This window comes from Harpia harpyja, chromosome 7, assembly GCF_026419915.1.
Source record: "Harpia harpyja isolate bHarHar1 chromosome 7, bHarHar1 primary haplotype, whole genome shotgun sequence".
NCBI lineage: Eukaryota > Metazoa > Chordata > Aves > Accipitriformes > Accipitridae > Harpia > Harpia harpyja.
The window spans coordinates 28234802-28251055 of record NC_068946.1 but is presented as its reverse complement, the minus strand read 5'-3'; the positions used below and the strand labels follow the sequence as shown (position 1 = coordinate 28251055).

General features: G+C 40.4%; 1 protein-coding gene across 4 annotated transcripts in view; it reads left to right on the top strand.

Annotated features, from left to right (window-relative positions):
• PARD3B (par-3 family cell polarity regulator beta) overlaps window positions 1–16254 on the top strand; it is a 447999-nt gene that overhangs the window by 364300 nt on the left and 67445 nt on the right. For all 4 annotated transcript variants that reach the window (XM_052791531.1, XM_052791532.1, XM_052791533.1 and 1 more), the window contains one exon: window positions 371–667. In XM_052791531.1, the coding sequence (XP_052647491.1) occupies window positions 371–667 (297 nt within the window). The remainder of the gene's footprint in view (window positions 1–370; window positions 668–16254) is intronic.

Below are 16254 nucleotides of genomic sequence, written 5' to 3'. Positions count from 1 at the left end.
AGATAAAAAGTTTCAGTATTGAGTTAGGTATATTAACTGCAAAGTGGAGGATAGGTGTAGAATTAAAACTGTATGTGTTCACGTGTACGCACACGTGCATACACACTTGTGAAAAGCCACACTATATTCAGCATTAACTTTTTTCATCAGAAGGATGAGCAACTTGGTTACAAAGGTCATTGCCAGAGATAAAGAACAAAATTGCTGCATGTACCTTTTTGTTTTATCTGGCACCGGTTTCACAGTGTACTGGAAGATCTAAACAGTTGGGTTTGTGGTTGGTGCTCCAAATTTGTGTGATGAATCAGCATCTGTGGTTGCTGTTGAAGCAGATCCAACTGTATATTTGTTCTTTCTTTTTTGTTGTTAGGATTGGTGCAAAGCATCAGGAGTTACGGCAAAAGCAACTGAGAGGCCTGAGTGATTATTCTACTGGTCCTGGAGGACCTGACATTGACGATGATGAGGTGGATCCAAATTATGCCAGAGTAAACCACTTCCGAGAGGCTTATCCAGCAGCAAGCATCTACAGGCCATCATCACCAGCAGTAGCAGAAACCTTTGTATACCCACGTGATTCTCCTTCAGCACCAATGGAGAGGGAGCACTTGGAAGGACTGTATGCAAAAATAAACAAGCAGCACTACCCACGGACTCCTGGTGACAGGTAATATTGCCACCTAGAATTACAAACAATGATAGCTTGGTGGGGAGGGAGCCTGGGGCTGGGCGGGGGGGCTGTTAAGATGCCCCAAACCCCTGTATTTACTGACTAGAAAGCCATGGATTTCCTCTTAACCAAAACCATGATTTGCTGCAGCAGTACCCCCAAAGCATCTGAGCAAGGCAGCAGTCAAACAGAAATCATTAAGGAAAAGTCCGTATTTCACAAACAGAATGGATGAATTGACTCCAGTCCAATTCTTGCACTGCTGAGAAGAGTGTTTTTTCCTCTTTCAATCGGGAAAAGTTCTTACCCTGCAGCAAAAATAATCTCTGTTTTCAGATCCCTTTCGATCCTGCTGATCATCAAGTGCCTATTAGTAACAGGTTTTGTATGATAGCATGATGTATTGCATATGTTTATGGTTTAGTTTTCCCCAGCTGTGTAATATTACGCACTTTCAATTAGGTTGGGGAGAGGACTGGGAATCATGGCATTTTTATGCAGACTGTGAAGTGTGGCTTCACAAGACTGATTGCCTTTCACAGCCTTTCCAATAACCAAGTGGGAAGGAAAGAGCAATTTTTAATCCTTACTGTCAAGCTTCCAGGTTGATAGCATTAAAGAAAGATGGTCAAGTTTTTCACTGGGTTAAAAAGAAAAAAGAAATTCCTTTGAGTTGATGATGTACCCATCATTATGATGATTTTAAAACTAGTTGCTTCTGGAATTTGGGGCTAAAAGAATGTAAGACTTCATTACTATCATGGTGTTAATATATTGATGTTGGGTTTTTCAAACCAACGTATGAGCGTGTAGGCAAGATCTACAAGTCTATGTGAAAAGAAGAGCTGACAGAGTAAGGCATGAGGGGCTTGAGGAATTGTTCACGCTTTGAGTTCATACTACAACCTGTAGTGTCTCCCGATAGCCTCAATCTGTGCTATGTGATACCACACTTGTTAATTTTGGAGAAATATGCGAGCACAGAAGTAGGAGTATTTTCAGTTTGTGGCATCATAGTGCTTTAAAAACATCTACTGAGTCATTGTTATAAATAGTAATAAAACACTTCTGACATAAATCAGAAGTTTGTAGCTGGGAATGGGCCAAGTATCTCTCTTTTTCACCTAAATACAGTATGGTAGAGATCTTTCCAAACATAATGAGATTGCTAATTTTTTTCTGCCATATTATTAACTCTTCCCTTACTGCGTAAGGGTAAAATAAGAGGTAGTGATCGCAGCTTTTTGCGATGTAGCAGGTTTTGCTTTACCAGAAAAGTCTTGAGGCGATTGTCACTGAAGTCACACAAACATTTGTATATAGTGAAGGGATCAGAAACTGAGTTCATACTAACTCAGTAAACCAAGATCTGAGAATTCCCAGTGGGAGAGAGTTGAAATTCAGGTTCATGTGTATTTTTCAAATATAAATATATACAGGTGTAACTCAATTGGAGTAAGACGTTGTCATTAAGGTTGCTTCATAATTTCAGTTTTAACAGGACTTCACAGCTTTACGTTTTAAAAATGTGATCAGTTTTGAAGTGTGGTCTATACATTGTTTTTCCATGCAGCAAAAAGAAATGCTCAAGTCTTTCCCTCTGGCCTTTTTTATTTGATTGTTGGTATTGTGGCTGTAACTACACTGAATGAACTCTTGACTTGCTATGTGGACAAGATTGAAGTCCCAACCAGGTTTGGATTTGGTGTTGGGATCCTGGATTTTAGTGTGGATTTAGCTGTAATTGCATGATAGCATGAAAATTTAGTGAAAAACTAAAATGAAAACATCTAACAGGCAAGAAAAGTTATCTCATATCTAAGCCCGTGATCAGAAGTCACGCTGAGAGGCTGTTCCATCTGTGTTGATTCTGTACTGAAAGACAAACAGTCCACAACAAGTTTGCTTTGTTGAATTTCTCAGACTTGTAGAGGTTGTTTAACCAGATTAGGAAAAAATAGGAAATGTGGGATTCTTATTAGGCTGCCTTTGTTCTTTTTTTAAATCTTTCTTTCCTTTGTCTCAGAGACAAAAAGGTGGTTGTTATTCACCAGCAGAAATGTGCCAAACGTGAATAATTTTATGTGAATTTATGCAGTGAGTCATGAGGTCTCAGCCAGCAGTTGTTGAATATAGTGGCAACTTCAGGCAAGGAAATCTTTCCATGTTAGAGGCAGAGTATTGAAAGGAGAAAGAGAAGTGGAAAGAAAAATCCCTGGATAACATGTTAATTACAAAAACAAATCTGCTTTCAAGGGTCAAGTATGAAAACTACCTTGTCTGCCTCAAAATGATGGGAAAGGGCTATAATGGATGCTTATTAGCCAAACCAAAGTTATTTTGTGTGTGTAGGTCTTAGCGTTTATCAATACATTTGTCATGTAATAGCTCATGCTTTGGTCTTGCTAACGCATGCATGCTCTCTCTCAAAGTTTTGCTATTAATTTTACTTTAGATGGATGGCTTTTTCTCCCACCTCTGACTCTCAACTTGTAATATAATGTGTGGAGATTTGATCAGTGACTAAAGTAAATGGGTTTTGGGGTAGAAGGGGAATTTGAACGCAGAGAGAATAGATTATTTCATTTTGGTCTGAGAATTCCAGTTATGTGTCATTATGATAGAGAATTAAAACTCATCACTTGCAACAAGAAGTTCATTTTTATTTTATTTTTGCAGAAGAGTGTATTAACATAATTAATGCCTTTTAAAATTTGGAGACCATTTGTAAAGTAAGAAGCTCAGTGGTCAGATAAGTGCTGGTCACAATTTGCATATACTTTCCCTTTTCTTGTCATCAGAATCCATCAAGCATTCCTGGTTCGCTCTTCTCAGTAGATACGCAGTTTAAACTGAGAATCTCCCTCAGTATGCAAGAACGCAATAGGCTGCACATGTATGAAGTCCGTTGCTTTAATCATTATGAAGTATGTTTGCTGCCTCCAAGCACTGCTCCTTGGGGCACACACAGACCTGCTTCACGCTCCTGCTTGCATACGAACGTCCCCTTTACCTACACTTGCATCTGGCATCTCAGGGGTTTTTTGCTTTGGGTTTTTGGGGGGGTTGCTTTGTATCTTACTTGCAACTGTTGTGTAACGTTCTTCTGCACTGCTTCACAATTGTTGATTTTCATTCCGACGATGACTATATTCAGTGAAATAGATGTAATTTTTTGTGTATATTTTGCTGAAAGCTTTGGAATTCTTAACTAAGAGAGGTGCTATATAAATGTAAATTGTCCTTATTAATGAATATAGTGAAAGCATTAGCATGATCACTGTATTCTGTGAATGTTAAGTTAAAGAGAGTGAAAAAAAAATTAGCTGGCAGAATCACACATTTCTCTGTAAATCAAGCATTTTCCTGTTTATTTCTAATTAGCCACAATTTTCTGTAATGCAAATGGCATCCCAAAGGATGCTGCAGCCTGCACAGCTACCTCGTGCAGCTGGGGAACTTTGCAGGGTCTTTGCCTGAGACGCTGTACGTTTCCCCGCCTGCAGCAGAGGCTGGGTGATCTGTGGCCCATATGTTCCTGAAATGAGTTGTAAGTCACATCTCTCTGAGTTTTGTCATCAAGGCTGTACCATGACAGTGCTAAGTTGCACCATGGCAGAGCCTAGGTGTCAGACCAAAGCCAAAAGAGCATATGCACGACACTATTATCACTTAAATGTCAGGCATGTCACATGGTGCAGCCCTTTCTCACGTTTCGAATAAGCAATTTCCTCTTTTTTTCCTCCCTTGAACATGGTGCTGTCAAGTATATCCAAACACCCCAAGTATGTCTCCAGAAAGGTTCTAGAGACTTTGTTCAACTTATTTCCTCAGCCCAGAACTATGAAATATTTAAAGTCTGATGCCAAACTCATTGCCAAGTATAATTCTTCATTTATTTATGTGTCTTATCTTGGGGAATTTCAAAGTGCTGGTCTGACAAAAACACATACAGTTTTCCTTTGTTTAGTGAGAATAGATTCAGAGCTGTATCTTGTTGCAGATTTTAAAAAATACCAGCATTGGTATTTAAAAAACCCAGCATTGTTTTATTACAGAGGAGTAGAGTCCAAAGCCCCAGTCTGATCCAGCTTTCCATTTTTGGAGATGCTATGTTGGGTCCCACTGTGCAAGATCTTCTACTCTACAACGTTAATTAATTAATTGAAAAATGGATCTTCCTTATTTCAGGGTGAAAGTTTCCTTATGGAAACTTGCACTCTTCCAGAGCGTTCAATCTAGCAGCATACAAAGTTGAAAATGGGGAAATGAAACCCATACCTCTGCGCAACCTTAACTCTGTCTCTCACGTCCCACCCTCAGAGCTGGCCAGAGTCATGAGAGAGAGAGGGACAAGACATTGAGCCGTCTGCCTCTCCCTGGAAAGGATCAAAGGAAAAAATTGCTACGCGTGTCCTGAGAAACCAAGTGGCAATGTAAGCTATGTGTAAGCCTGAGAGGAGAGTAAAAAGGGTCTGGAGTTTTGAAATTTAGCAAAGGGAGCATTTTTTACTAAAAAGCAGGCTAAATGCTTGTCTTTTGGGCAGGTGTATGTCACTCCCATCCTGCTGATGAATCCAAGGCCGTAGGAATCCAGAGCTGCACAGAAAAGGCTTTGTTCAAAAAGGGCAAATTAGGGTTGCCCAGATATGTTACTTAGCCCCTGTAAGCCAGAAACTGAAGTTTTTTGTTCTCAGTTCAAAGTACTGTGGGCATTGCTCATTGTGCGTCTATTTACAACACTTTTTATCACTGACTAGCAGAAAAGCAATCCACTGCTGTAAAAGTGGATGGTCTTTTGCTCAGGAATGGTTATTCTTTAAGATGGATATCATGAAGGCAAGGTAGAAATTGAATGAGACTGTGTAATATCTCCGTACCCTTTGCCACTGTACCTTGTGTTACAGTGGAAAGAGAATTATGGTCATGCATTGGAATATTTTAATTTACAAAGTGCGACAAGTAGAAGCAAGGCGTGTACTCTCATTTACCATATAGCCTCTTCTGCTTGGTGTCCTAAAATCATCTACGCTGTTTCCCTGTCCTGTACTACCCTACATCCCCTGAGACTCTCCTCTGATTCCTCTGGAATTTATTCTTTCTGAAACATACCACAGGGCCTTCTGAACCTTTGGCTGTGATCCGGTCACTGTTCCCCATAATGTTGAAACCAGAAATTTAATGTTTGGCAATTTACTGTCCTTCATGGCTGATAGATTTCTGACAACAGTTAAATTCAAACTGGCTTTGGTAAGTACAGCAGCGGTTCAGTGGTTCCTGAGGGCTTTCAGTAGAGCCGTCCTGCTCATGGAAGCAGGCAGTCCAGAAATGCCTTTGGCCACCAGTTGCACAGGAGTGTAGGTTGTGCCATTGGAGTTATGCTTGTACTGTGCTTTTTGCTCCTGATAGTATTTGCAGTTCTCTTCCTCAGCAAGGACAAATGGGGGCTGCATACTCACCGTGCTAACTAGGGGAAATGTTGAGTAACTGGACCTCCTGGCACACATTTAAATGAGCCCTGGTTTTGTTTCCCACCTATACGGAAAAAAAAAAAAATCTACTGGTAGCATTCAAGAAAAACTACTTTACAGATAGACTTCAAAATGTGAGTTCCCAGGAACCCCTCACCCAGATCCTTCCAACTTTGGGACCCTAGCCCTATCATTTACTTCTCATGGAAACCCCCAGATTTCATGGAACTCGGGTGACCCTGAGCATTTTAGAGCGTGTCTAAACAGACGGAAGTTGTCAAACTAACCAGAGGAGAGCTGCCGCTGCCATGTAATATGTGCATACTTGTTCGAGGCCATGCATTCTTCAGCAGAAATAAATTCTGTCAGGAATAGCCACAAATCTGCCTGCGTGCATCCTGCCTGCTAGGGTTTGCATTTGGATCACCTCACTTATTGACAGATGTGTAAAATTTTATATACTGCACTCCCACAACTCCCTTGTGACTGTCCTGCTGCAGATGCTCGTGAGCCTGAGTTTTGGCAGCTGTGTTAAGCATTCAGGTTTGGGGTTTTTTTTCCCCTCCAGCCCTGTCTTTTCTTATGTAATATATTATTGCATGGAATTATTTTACGTTCATTCTGCCTATTTATTGGTAATGTCCCATTCTTTCAGTCGTTTGGATGCAAATGCAAAAGATAGGTCCCTGGAGAAAGAGCAGGTCTGTTACTGGAAGATGAGACCATACCAGAGGATACAGAGTGAAATGCAGATGGTGTTGTCAGCCTCTTAAATGTACAAATAAAGACAAAATGAGATCGTCCATGCAGCTGGAATGAAATCATATGGCCTTGCATGTGTTCCTGCCATAGCATATTTCCTAGTGTGAGCAAGAGATGCTAAATTCTGTCTTGTGCAGGATGTTGTTTGACCAAAAGCTCATGCTTGCTCCTTTAACCAGTAGCAGAATAATGTGTGTATATATTAACTTTTCTCTGCACAATATTTTTTTAATAAAACACCATTTAATTTTAAATGCTAATATGTGTGTGTGGTTAATTAAGAAGCTAGAATTGACTATAAGGTTGGTAAGCTCCAAGAAAGAGAGAGGAAGATCATTACACTTCTGCTCATAGATAGCTATTTGTGAACCAGCTGATAATGTGCAAAATTAAGATTTCGTAAGTGGCATTTTAAATGAATGGTTAATGGCTGAAGATTAATTTAAACAGTCAAAGTTGTTCAAAAGAGAAGCTGTTAAAATCTTGTTTATAGGCCAGTCACTTCCATACTTCAAGTGCAAACCCTAATAGCATGTGGTATTTCCATTTAGCAGGCAAGCAATGTAACTAGGATATTTTCCTTGAACAAGGAAGTCTACCTTACTGGATAAGCAGGGTGGATGGATGGATGTAGCATTGTGTACTGTGTTTTCTTCTTCCTAATTAATAGTTGTCTGGTAGTAGTACAGAGAAATGAATTTCCTCTGAGAATTTGCTAACCTTAAATAAAATTGCTAGATCTTATTTTAATTAAATTATAAGGGACATGGTTAAATCTGATGTGATTCTATTTTCCCACTATTCTCCAGTAGTCTGTTCTACTTCATACACTTTAGGGTTTTCAAAATGCCCAGCTTTTCATTGCTTCAGGTTGTCTTCTGTCAGAATGAGTCTCTTTGGCCCCATCATTAGCCTTGCAGAGTTGCTCTAGCTAAGAAAAAAAAAAAAAAAAAAAAAGGTGTGTTTTCAGTCAGGTTTATTCTGTACTGCAATTCTGGTTAAATGATGAATGTTAACCTAGTCCCATTTTCCTGACTGAAGAGAAACAACAAGCAGAAGGTCATTATGCTGCTCACAGTTGTGAGGCTTGTCCTTCCAGCAAGTCCTTTGCCAAGAAACTGTTTGTTTTTCTTTTGTTTTCTCTTTCTCTCAGCCCAGTTTCCAGTCTTTTTGTTAACTATCTGCTGGTTTTCCCCCAGCTTCTTGACACAGTCATTTTGCCTTACGATCTCCTAGCTTCTGGATATGCAAGTAGTTCCAGAGAAAGCCCTGGTGCCTTGGCCTTGTGCAAGCTTTGCTGTGTAGCCCAGTGTAAGATGAGTCTACATTGCTGACCTCAGGGAGCTCACGCTCTATCCAAAACTGACTTTCAAAAAATCTTCTCCGAAGTTTTTTCCTAGCTGCTACTAGTTAAATGGAAGAAAGGGATTCTTTCTTCCATTGTAGCGATAATCTTGGTTTAGTAAAACTGACCGGTAGATGAGGGTATGGGATTTTGTTGTGCTGGACTTTTAAGTCTGTGCATACTATGAGTCTGTCTTTTTTTGGAGGTGGAAGAGGTTGCCCATGAGGAGCACAGACCAGCTCATGTGTATGAGCATCTGTATGTTCAGACTCCGGGTGATGACATGAGCTCACAGCAAGCTCTGTCCTGACTTTTCACTTGTTGTGAGATAAATTAGTGGCTTCTGGCCAAACTATTTTTAAAAAATAGTCAAAGTTCAGTGGGAGACAAAGAATTGTTTCCCAGAAATCTTAAAGTAATGGACAAAGAGTTAAGTTTGGAGGAGGGGGAAAAAGGGCTATCTCTGGACTGCTTCAAAATGCTGAGTAGCTCCAGTTAAGAGAGCAGTCATATCTGTCTAGTAAGGATGGAGAAGTAACTCTTAGATGTGGCAGGGAAAATGGACGTAGACTGACTGGAGCCATGAGAAATGTTTTCACTTTTGTGTGAAGTTATCCATGGTCAGTGGGACCTGTGCTAACAGGTTCTTCTGAGCTACAGGTAGAGCAATCCCCAGCCCTCCTCCTCATTAAGCAGTGAGGAGCATAACTGAGTCCTGAGAGTCTTCAGGCAGCATCCCACAATTTCTCATACGTTCTCAAAACAAACACTCGATTGGTTTTCCCAGCTCACCAGGAAAAACTCTTACACCAGTTGAGATGACTGCAGCACAGGGAACCATGGGGCACACCTCAGACCTATCAGCATTGCCAGATTATGCTGCCACCAGGAACGACGCAGTAACTCTGGTAGGGTTTTTCAGCATGACTGCTCATGTCCAGGCAACGTGCTTAGATTTGTATGGTACTCATACAGCTTAACTGTGTAGTGGAAACCTTACGGTAGAAACTTGTCGTCTCTACGCATCCATAAGATGTAGGGAATTCTTGCCATACACTGGTTTTTCTGCAGTCCCAGTTTACCTGGTGTTTACACTGGCAGATCTTTAAGATTTTTCTGCTAATCTTAATTATTCTGTTCCACTGAGTGACTTAGCTCTCAACATAATAAGATATAAAAGATCTAACAGGGCCACAGATCTGACCTCAGAATGAGTCAATGGGAACCTTCTCATGGAGGGTTCAGGCATCTAATAGCAGGATAAAAGGACTACTCCTAAAAAGAGTCCAGGACCTTGCTCCCTGCTTGTGTCAAGGTGCCAGCGGTGAAAGGTTACCCAAGCACTTAGTGAGCAGCATTGCTGACAGCAAGTATAGGCAGAAGCATGAACCAGATCTTTCAGTTAGCAGAAAACTGTAAGAACTGATGTTGTTTGGAAAGCTGAAAATCACTCAATATTGTGCTAGCAAAAATATTGGGAGGACTGATGAGATGTGATGGAAATGGCTTAATAGGCAACAGGATGCTGAATAAAGAGAGAATAATTGTGATTATTGTCTGACAGCTGTGCAGAGCATACAGTCAATGACAAGCTCTAAAACGTGCTGTTTTTCAATCCATGATCACAAGTCTACTGGCACAGACAGTAATCTAAGGGGTCATAGTAAGCCAAGAAATAGTTTATTGTTTCATCAGCTCAAGTCTTCTGATGTAGTTAAGTTGGTATATACTCTGAACCTCTGTGACTGTCCTTACATTCCCGCAAGGAGACCTGGCACCCATATGGTGTACTGTGGCTAAGGAGCAGTTTCTCTGGCAGGCCATGCAGCAGCAGAGAATGCGTTGACATTGATCAAGGTATCGGTATTGATCTTGGGATGGTCTAAGAGAATTGTGACTATTTTGTGGAGAGTGATGTTAGACTGTCGTAGAAAATGAAATAAATAACTTGTCTTAAACTATATTGTGGCCTGCATCTGAGAGAAAGTAAGGTCTTTTGTTAGGACAGAGGGACGTGAGAAAATGATGTTGCTTCAGATAACCACACTGGTTATCTTTTTTTATCACTAACTTGTCCTTGATGTCTGGAGGCCATTTTTAGAAAGTGGTGGAGAGTGATTGCATGAAAGATTTTATACTCTTCAGTTGCCTGCAAAACACGTAGCTGCCTTCATTTTTTCATTCCATCAAGCTGAAGCAGAGAAAAACAAAAAACAACTCATGATAAAAAAGGTGCAAGAGGAATGAGTGAGACCTCTAGAAAGTGCTAAAAATGAAATAAATATACTTGTAGAGCAATAGATGTCCTCTTAATTTATTTTTTCCCCTTCTTGCTTCTCTCCAGTTTCCTACTTGTGTACCAGTAGGTCAGTGTGACAGTTTTGCGGTGTCACAGTCCTCTGTTGAATCTGTACTCTGAGAGGTTGTTAGTCCCTTCCCTCCAGTGGCTTGGAAGCAGTAAGGAGAAATGAGAAAGGGCCAACTAATGTTTTAACATTTCAAACAACATCTTATCATTCAGTCTTTGACCCATATTTGTGGTTTAATTTCTTCATTCACTTAAAATTTTAATCTTAAATAAAATTTTTCGGCATAGTAGTATCTTAGGGGCATTTCTTCTCAAAGCAGTATTAGCTAGAACATGTCCTTCAGCTGTGGAGTTTATCTGTTATAAACACTTCTGCCCTTAGGCTTTGATGCCTACTTAGTCCTGGATATGGTTATTACCTTGTAAATGGGAATCAACCGCAAATGTTCATTATGGTATTTACATAAAATGCATGGAAAACAATGATTTTGAGACTGGCCTGTAAGTTTAAGCATAGAACATGTTTCTAATGCAAGTGTTGTACATGGCCTGGCAATTGAAAAGTAAGCAACAACACACCTTCAGAGGGATGAAAACATGTTCAAAACATGGTCTGTCTTGCAGCGAGGTGGCGAGAGGGCAACTGTTTTCTATGCCTGAGTCATCATAATGCTCAATAATTGTCTGAAAGGACTGCTTTAATTGAGCACTTGTATGCCCTAAGTGTGATGCTAACCAGGGGACCTGGACTGCTTCTGCTCTGCTCTCAGGTAATGACAGAGGAGGCCTTCTGTGGCTGGAGTCCCTGCTTTACATATCAGCGGATACTTCCATAACATGACAAAGGGGTGTGAGGTCGTGGAGAAGGGTTGGGGAACAGCATCACAGCAATAAACCTGTTCCTAATTGCTATTGATTGTTAGTACACAGATTACAAGCAGACAGTCTGCAGTCCTTCACCTGAATAAGGTGTTGTTTTCTTCCTTTAACATCATCTGCCGTCCCTGTCCCTGATTTGAAAAAAAAAAAACAGGAGGCAATTATTTTGTGCTTCTGTATACAATAGCAATGTTTAAGCAGCAGCTGCTTCAGAGAGGGAGAGTAAAGGGGACTGGGGGGAAGGGATTGATCTTTTCCTCCTTTTCTCTGTAAATACCACTGTCTGCATCAGTGGTGATGCTTTGACCTCTTTGCTACAGAGCTTGAAAAGTCTCTTGCGCTTAGTGACATGTTCTGGCTCCAAAACTGAACAGGCAGAAGTCTAATTCTCTTTCTTTGAGTGTTGCTACAGATAGATTATCAATCTAAATATGGTAAGTGCTCGAGAATTCCTCCCAAAATCTAGACTCGTTAGTCTGAGTACTGGTATTTTTTTACATGTCTGTGTGGCTTCTGAAATGATTAACAGTATTCCTTCATACCTTTTCGCCTTTAATCTGCACTCTGCCCACTATCTCATTACTATTAGCTGTGGCAAATATACCAGATGTCTGAGCAGCTTCATTGTTCTGTTGTTTTTCTTTTCAAGACCCTAGTGCATAGATAGATGTTAATTTCTCTTTTGTGTTAAAACCTGCCTCAGAGGAATAAGATTACCAGTGTTCAGTCTTTGGCCGGTAGAGGTACTGAGGTCTCATATCTCCTGAATGCTTTGTCTCAGTTAGTGTTTCTACTAACTCAGTGCATTTATAGTAAAGGTCTGTTCTTCTTTAATGCCCATGGAACCTTAAATTAATATCCCCAACTTTAAGAAAACATTTTAACATGTTTTCTAAATGTTTTCTTTATTCCCAGGGTTGAGAAATGATACACAAAGACACCTGCTCTTCCAAGTGGGTGGAAATTGAAAATCGTGCCAAGAAAAATGCTGTTTTTCAGAAAAGATTCAAAATATGCATTGTTTAAAGTGTGGCATAAACAAAATAGATTATGTAAGGTTCGCGGGCCCTTGTTTGGGATGAGATCACTCGCTCATGGGTCTGTAGCTTCTCTACTAACAGTGCTTAGTGCTTACATCTAAAAAGCATGTATGAACTACTGGTTTCCCCATCAACTTTGAAAAAGATAATTAGGAAGCTACGGGCACTGAATCAGCACAGCTCCTATCAGTTCTACATTGGAGCCACTGGTGTGCTTGAGTAACACAGCGGTGGCTCCAGACCTTTAAGAAAATGCATTTCTTTAAAATGGGTCAGGAAACAACTGATTGATTTACAGGTAACAAATGTGAATGTGTGTTTACTGGGAAGAAAAGTGACAGTTCACGTCTGAATTTAGATAAACACATAAATTTGGTAGTGGATGCTTCATTTCTGTAGATGTAGGTAGTAACATGTGATAGTCACTGGATATGATAAGATTGTAGCAGTTGCCACAGCACATAAAAGGGTACAAGAACAGATGAAATCATTAATGCTTTCATATTGTATCCTGTCTTATTTCCGGTAACATAGCATGCCTGGTACTTAATGGGGCAGATCTTTGAAAGAATCAGCAGGTATGATGTTCTGGAAAACATGAAAATCTGCAACCTTGCATCAGAGACAGAAGCGGTATCTTGGATCTGACATTTTTTTAAAGTACAAGTTGTGCCATTGGTATAGTTACATAAGCTAGAAATTGTAAATTTATGTTGCACAATCTGAAAAGCAAATGATAGCATGTGGATTTGTATCTGCTGCTCAGAAAGAAGACTGATGTGCAAGTCCTGTTTCCATCAAAGTAAGTGGCAAAATTTCTGTTGATTGAGGCGGGAAATCAGAACGGATTCCCTTGCCTGGTTGTCCCTGAAAGAATGATGAAGTGCTGCTTTCTTTTCTGTTTTATACTTACTAGTTTCACAGCCAGATCATTGTAACTTGAGCTTTTTTGCCATACTTCTGCATGACTGTTTTTGTTAACCACTTTTATTACCTTTTGGCCTGTTCTTTGCATCATACTATTGACAAAATGAGTTTTACATTTTTCTACCCCAAAGTTTAGAGCATAGAATACGGAAGAAATCCATACAGAGAAGGTCTGAAACATTAATTGGACTAGACTACGGCATTTAGAGTAACCTATTCTATTGTCCATTTACTTTCCACATGAAATGAAAACTCTATTTTGATCTGAACTGTCACAGATAATTTCTGCACATAAAACACATCCAGAGACAGCTTTCAAATGGAGTTGTCACTTCTTATTTAGCAGGCTGGGGACTCTCTATTGTTGTCAAACCCTCTTTGCAAAAGCATCACTAATACAGTGATTTGCACAGTTGTATGTAAGAGGAGGAATGGTTGCACAGCCTCCATGAAACAAAAAACTGTATGTAGGTGCTGGAATCCTCTGCAGCTGAACTTGCCTACTGCTTAGGAGAAAATTCCTTTTTTTTTTTTTTTTTTTTAATACTATTTTTAAGTAGATTTTCATACTGTGTGCTGGTGTAGGGAGGGGTTGTTTTTAGTGTAATGAGGTTTTAGTGTGAATAGTGATGATTAACATTTAAAAGCTAGTAACCAACATTCTGTTATATTCCCTGACCTCTGTGGGACCAGAAGTTTGGCTTTAATGTCTTCACAAATTTCAGGAATTCTTAAGCAAGTGTATTGGGAGTATCTCTGAACTGTAAGTACAGAACTGGTGCCTCAGAGTGTATTCCAGACAAGATGCTGAGGCAAGGCTGTATGTAGGGCACTTGTTTCCAGACTGCTATTCTGATGGTGGCCAATGTGGCCATCTGGTGAGGCTGGCTGGAAGACCCAGCTATGGCATCGCAGAAGATGACAGCTTAAAAGTTGAGAACTACCATTCTTTAGACTTTATTTTTATAATGTTCAATTTGCTCTCAAACATAATATATTTTCATAAAATAAACTTGCCTCCTGGCCTCAGTTGTATTCTTATAAATTTATGCTATTGGAATATGCAGTTAAATAGTAGTAATGTATGATTTTTATTTCATTTTCCTCTCAAGGTCAGAAAATTGACCAGGATTAGGGGGTGAAGAGTTCAGTTAGTGTGATGAGTTGTCCTTTATTGCTGTCTCCACAACTACTCTATGCAGGATTAAACAGCAAAACACAAGCTGGCAGAGTGCTCTTCTAACCTAACTCTGCACCACAACACAGATAGCAGACTATCTGCTGATCTGTCTGATAAGCATGACTTTGTCAAATCCACATGTATGTTCAGGAGTGAAAGGAGTGAAACACAGATGAGGCCCGAGAGCTGGGGTCTTGCATTTTCTCCAGCTGCCTGAGCCCTTTACGTATCTTCACTGCTGCAGCTGGGGTTGGGAGGCAGAACTGGAGGGAGGGAAGCCGCCTGTTGCAGTGTGGAATCTACAGAAAAACAAAACTAAAAGCTAGAGCCTAAAACATTACTGGTCAAAGCCAATTGCCTATTTTAAGGGCCATATCTTCTGTAATGAAGCAAGACATACAGACTGGAAATGACATTCTGATTTCTAAGCTGTATGCCAGAAGATTTGAGGGTTCTTTGTTCAATGTGTCTCAAACTCCTGCCTGGAGAGGGACATGATGAGGAGGGGGTTTCTCCGTTCCCACTTTTGCCTGTAAATGTAGTGTATTCATGAATCAATTTTAATGGCTATCCCATGGGGAGCAGTGAATTAGATGGGGAAAAGAACGGGTAATTTTGTGCATTAATGGAGAATTTACTTGAATGGAGAAAAATGAGGGAAGGAAAAATCTTACGGTCACTGTGCTTAAGTCAGTGATAATGCACGTCCATGGTGTTTTAAGCCTTGGCCATTGCAGAAAAAATACAGCAGATGGAAGCGATCTCTCCTCCTCCTTCTCCCAAATCTTGGTGGGCTGGCTTTGCTTTCCTATCTCCAGGTGGGACACGTGTACAGAGCTGGACTGGATACAGCATATCCATCTCTCTCCTGCTTCAGGAATGGAGGCTGTGATCCATGTTTGTGCTCAGTTGGCAATCTTATAAAGTTGAGGACTAGAGAAGTGGATGGACATTTATCCTACACAGGAAACAGTAGTTTTGGAGGCTGCAGTCTCACAGGTATTCTGTACATACTTTTTACAGTTACCTGGCACCAAAGCTGCTTGGTCCTATTTGTCCAGTAGCTCTATCAAGTTGTTAGTTCTTTTAAATCAAAAAAATCGTATACTGTTTGTCTGTAGTGACTTTAAACAGCAATGAGGCTCATAAACTCTGAAATTGTCTTTGCATCCTGCAGACCAGTATCGTTTCCATATTATCTTGTACTGCCCCACCTGCTTTTACTGTTTCCGTGGCTCTGCTGTGTGTGGGGAGCAGGACTGTCTTTTTATTATGCATCTGTGCAGAGCCTATTGCAGGGAGAGTTGTATCTCTGACAGGGATGTTGCAGTGGCCATTTGTCTGCAGGTATTCCTGAGGCGGTCTTGAAAGATTTGAAGGCCATCTCAAAACTATGTGGAGGTAAGGAAAATACCGGTCAGAAGCTGGAGTGAGCCACTCCAGCCTACATTGTTTAGCCTGGCCCTCACTACAGAATTTGGAAAGGTCTGTACCTTCATGTGTTTGCCTGACCTTTCAGAAGCAGCATATGCCTGTTTCTCCCCTGCTCTCCAAACCAGCTAGCAAATGGCCTGCTCCAATCCAAAGGTGATGTGCTTAGGTTAATATTGGTGTGTCCTTCTGAGAGCACAGTACCATCCAAAAAAAGCTTCAAAGCTCACTTTTCTGCAGG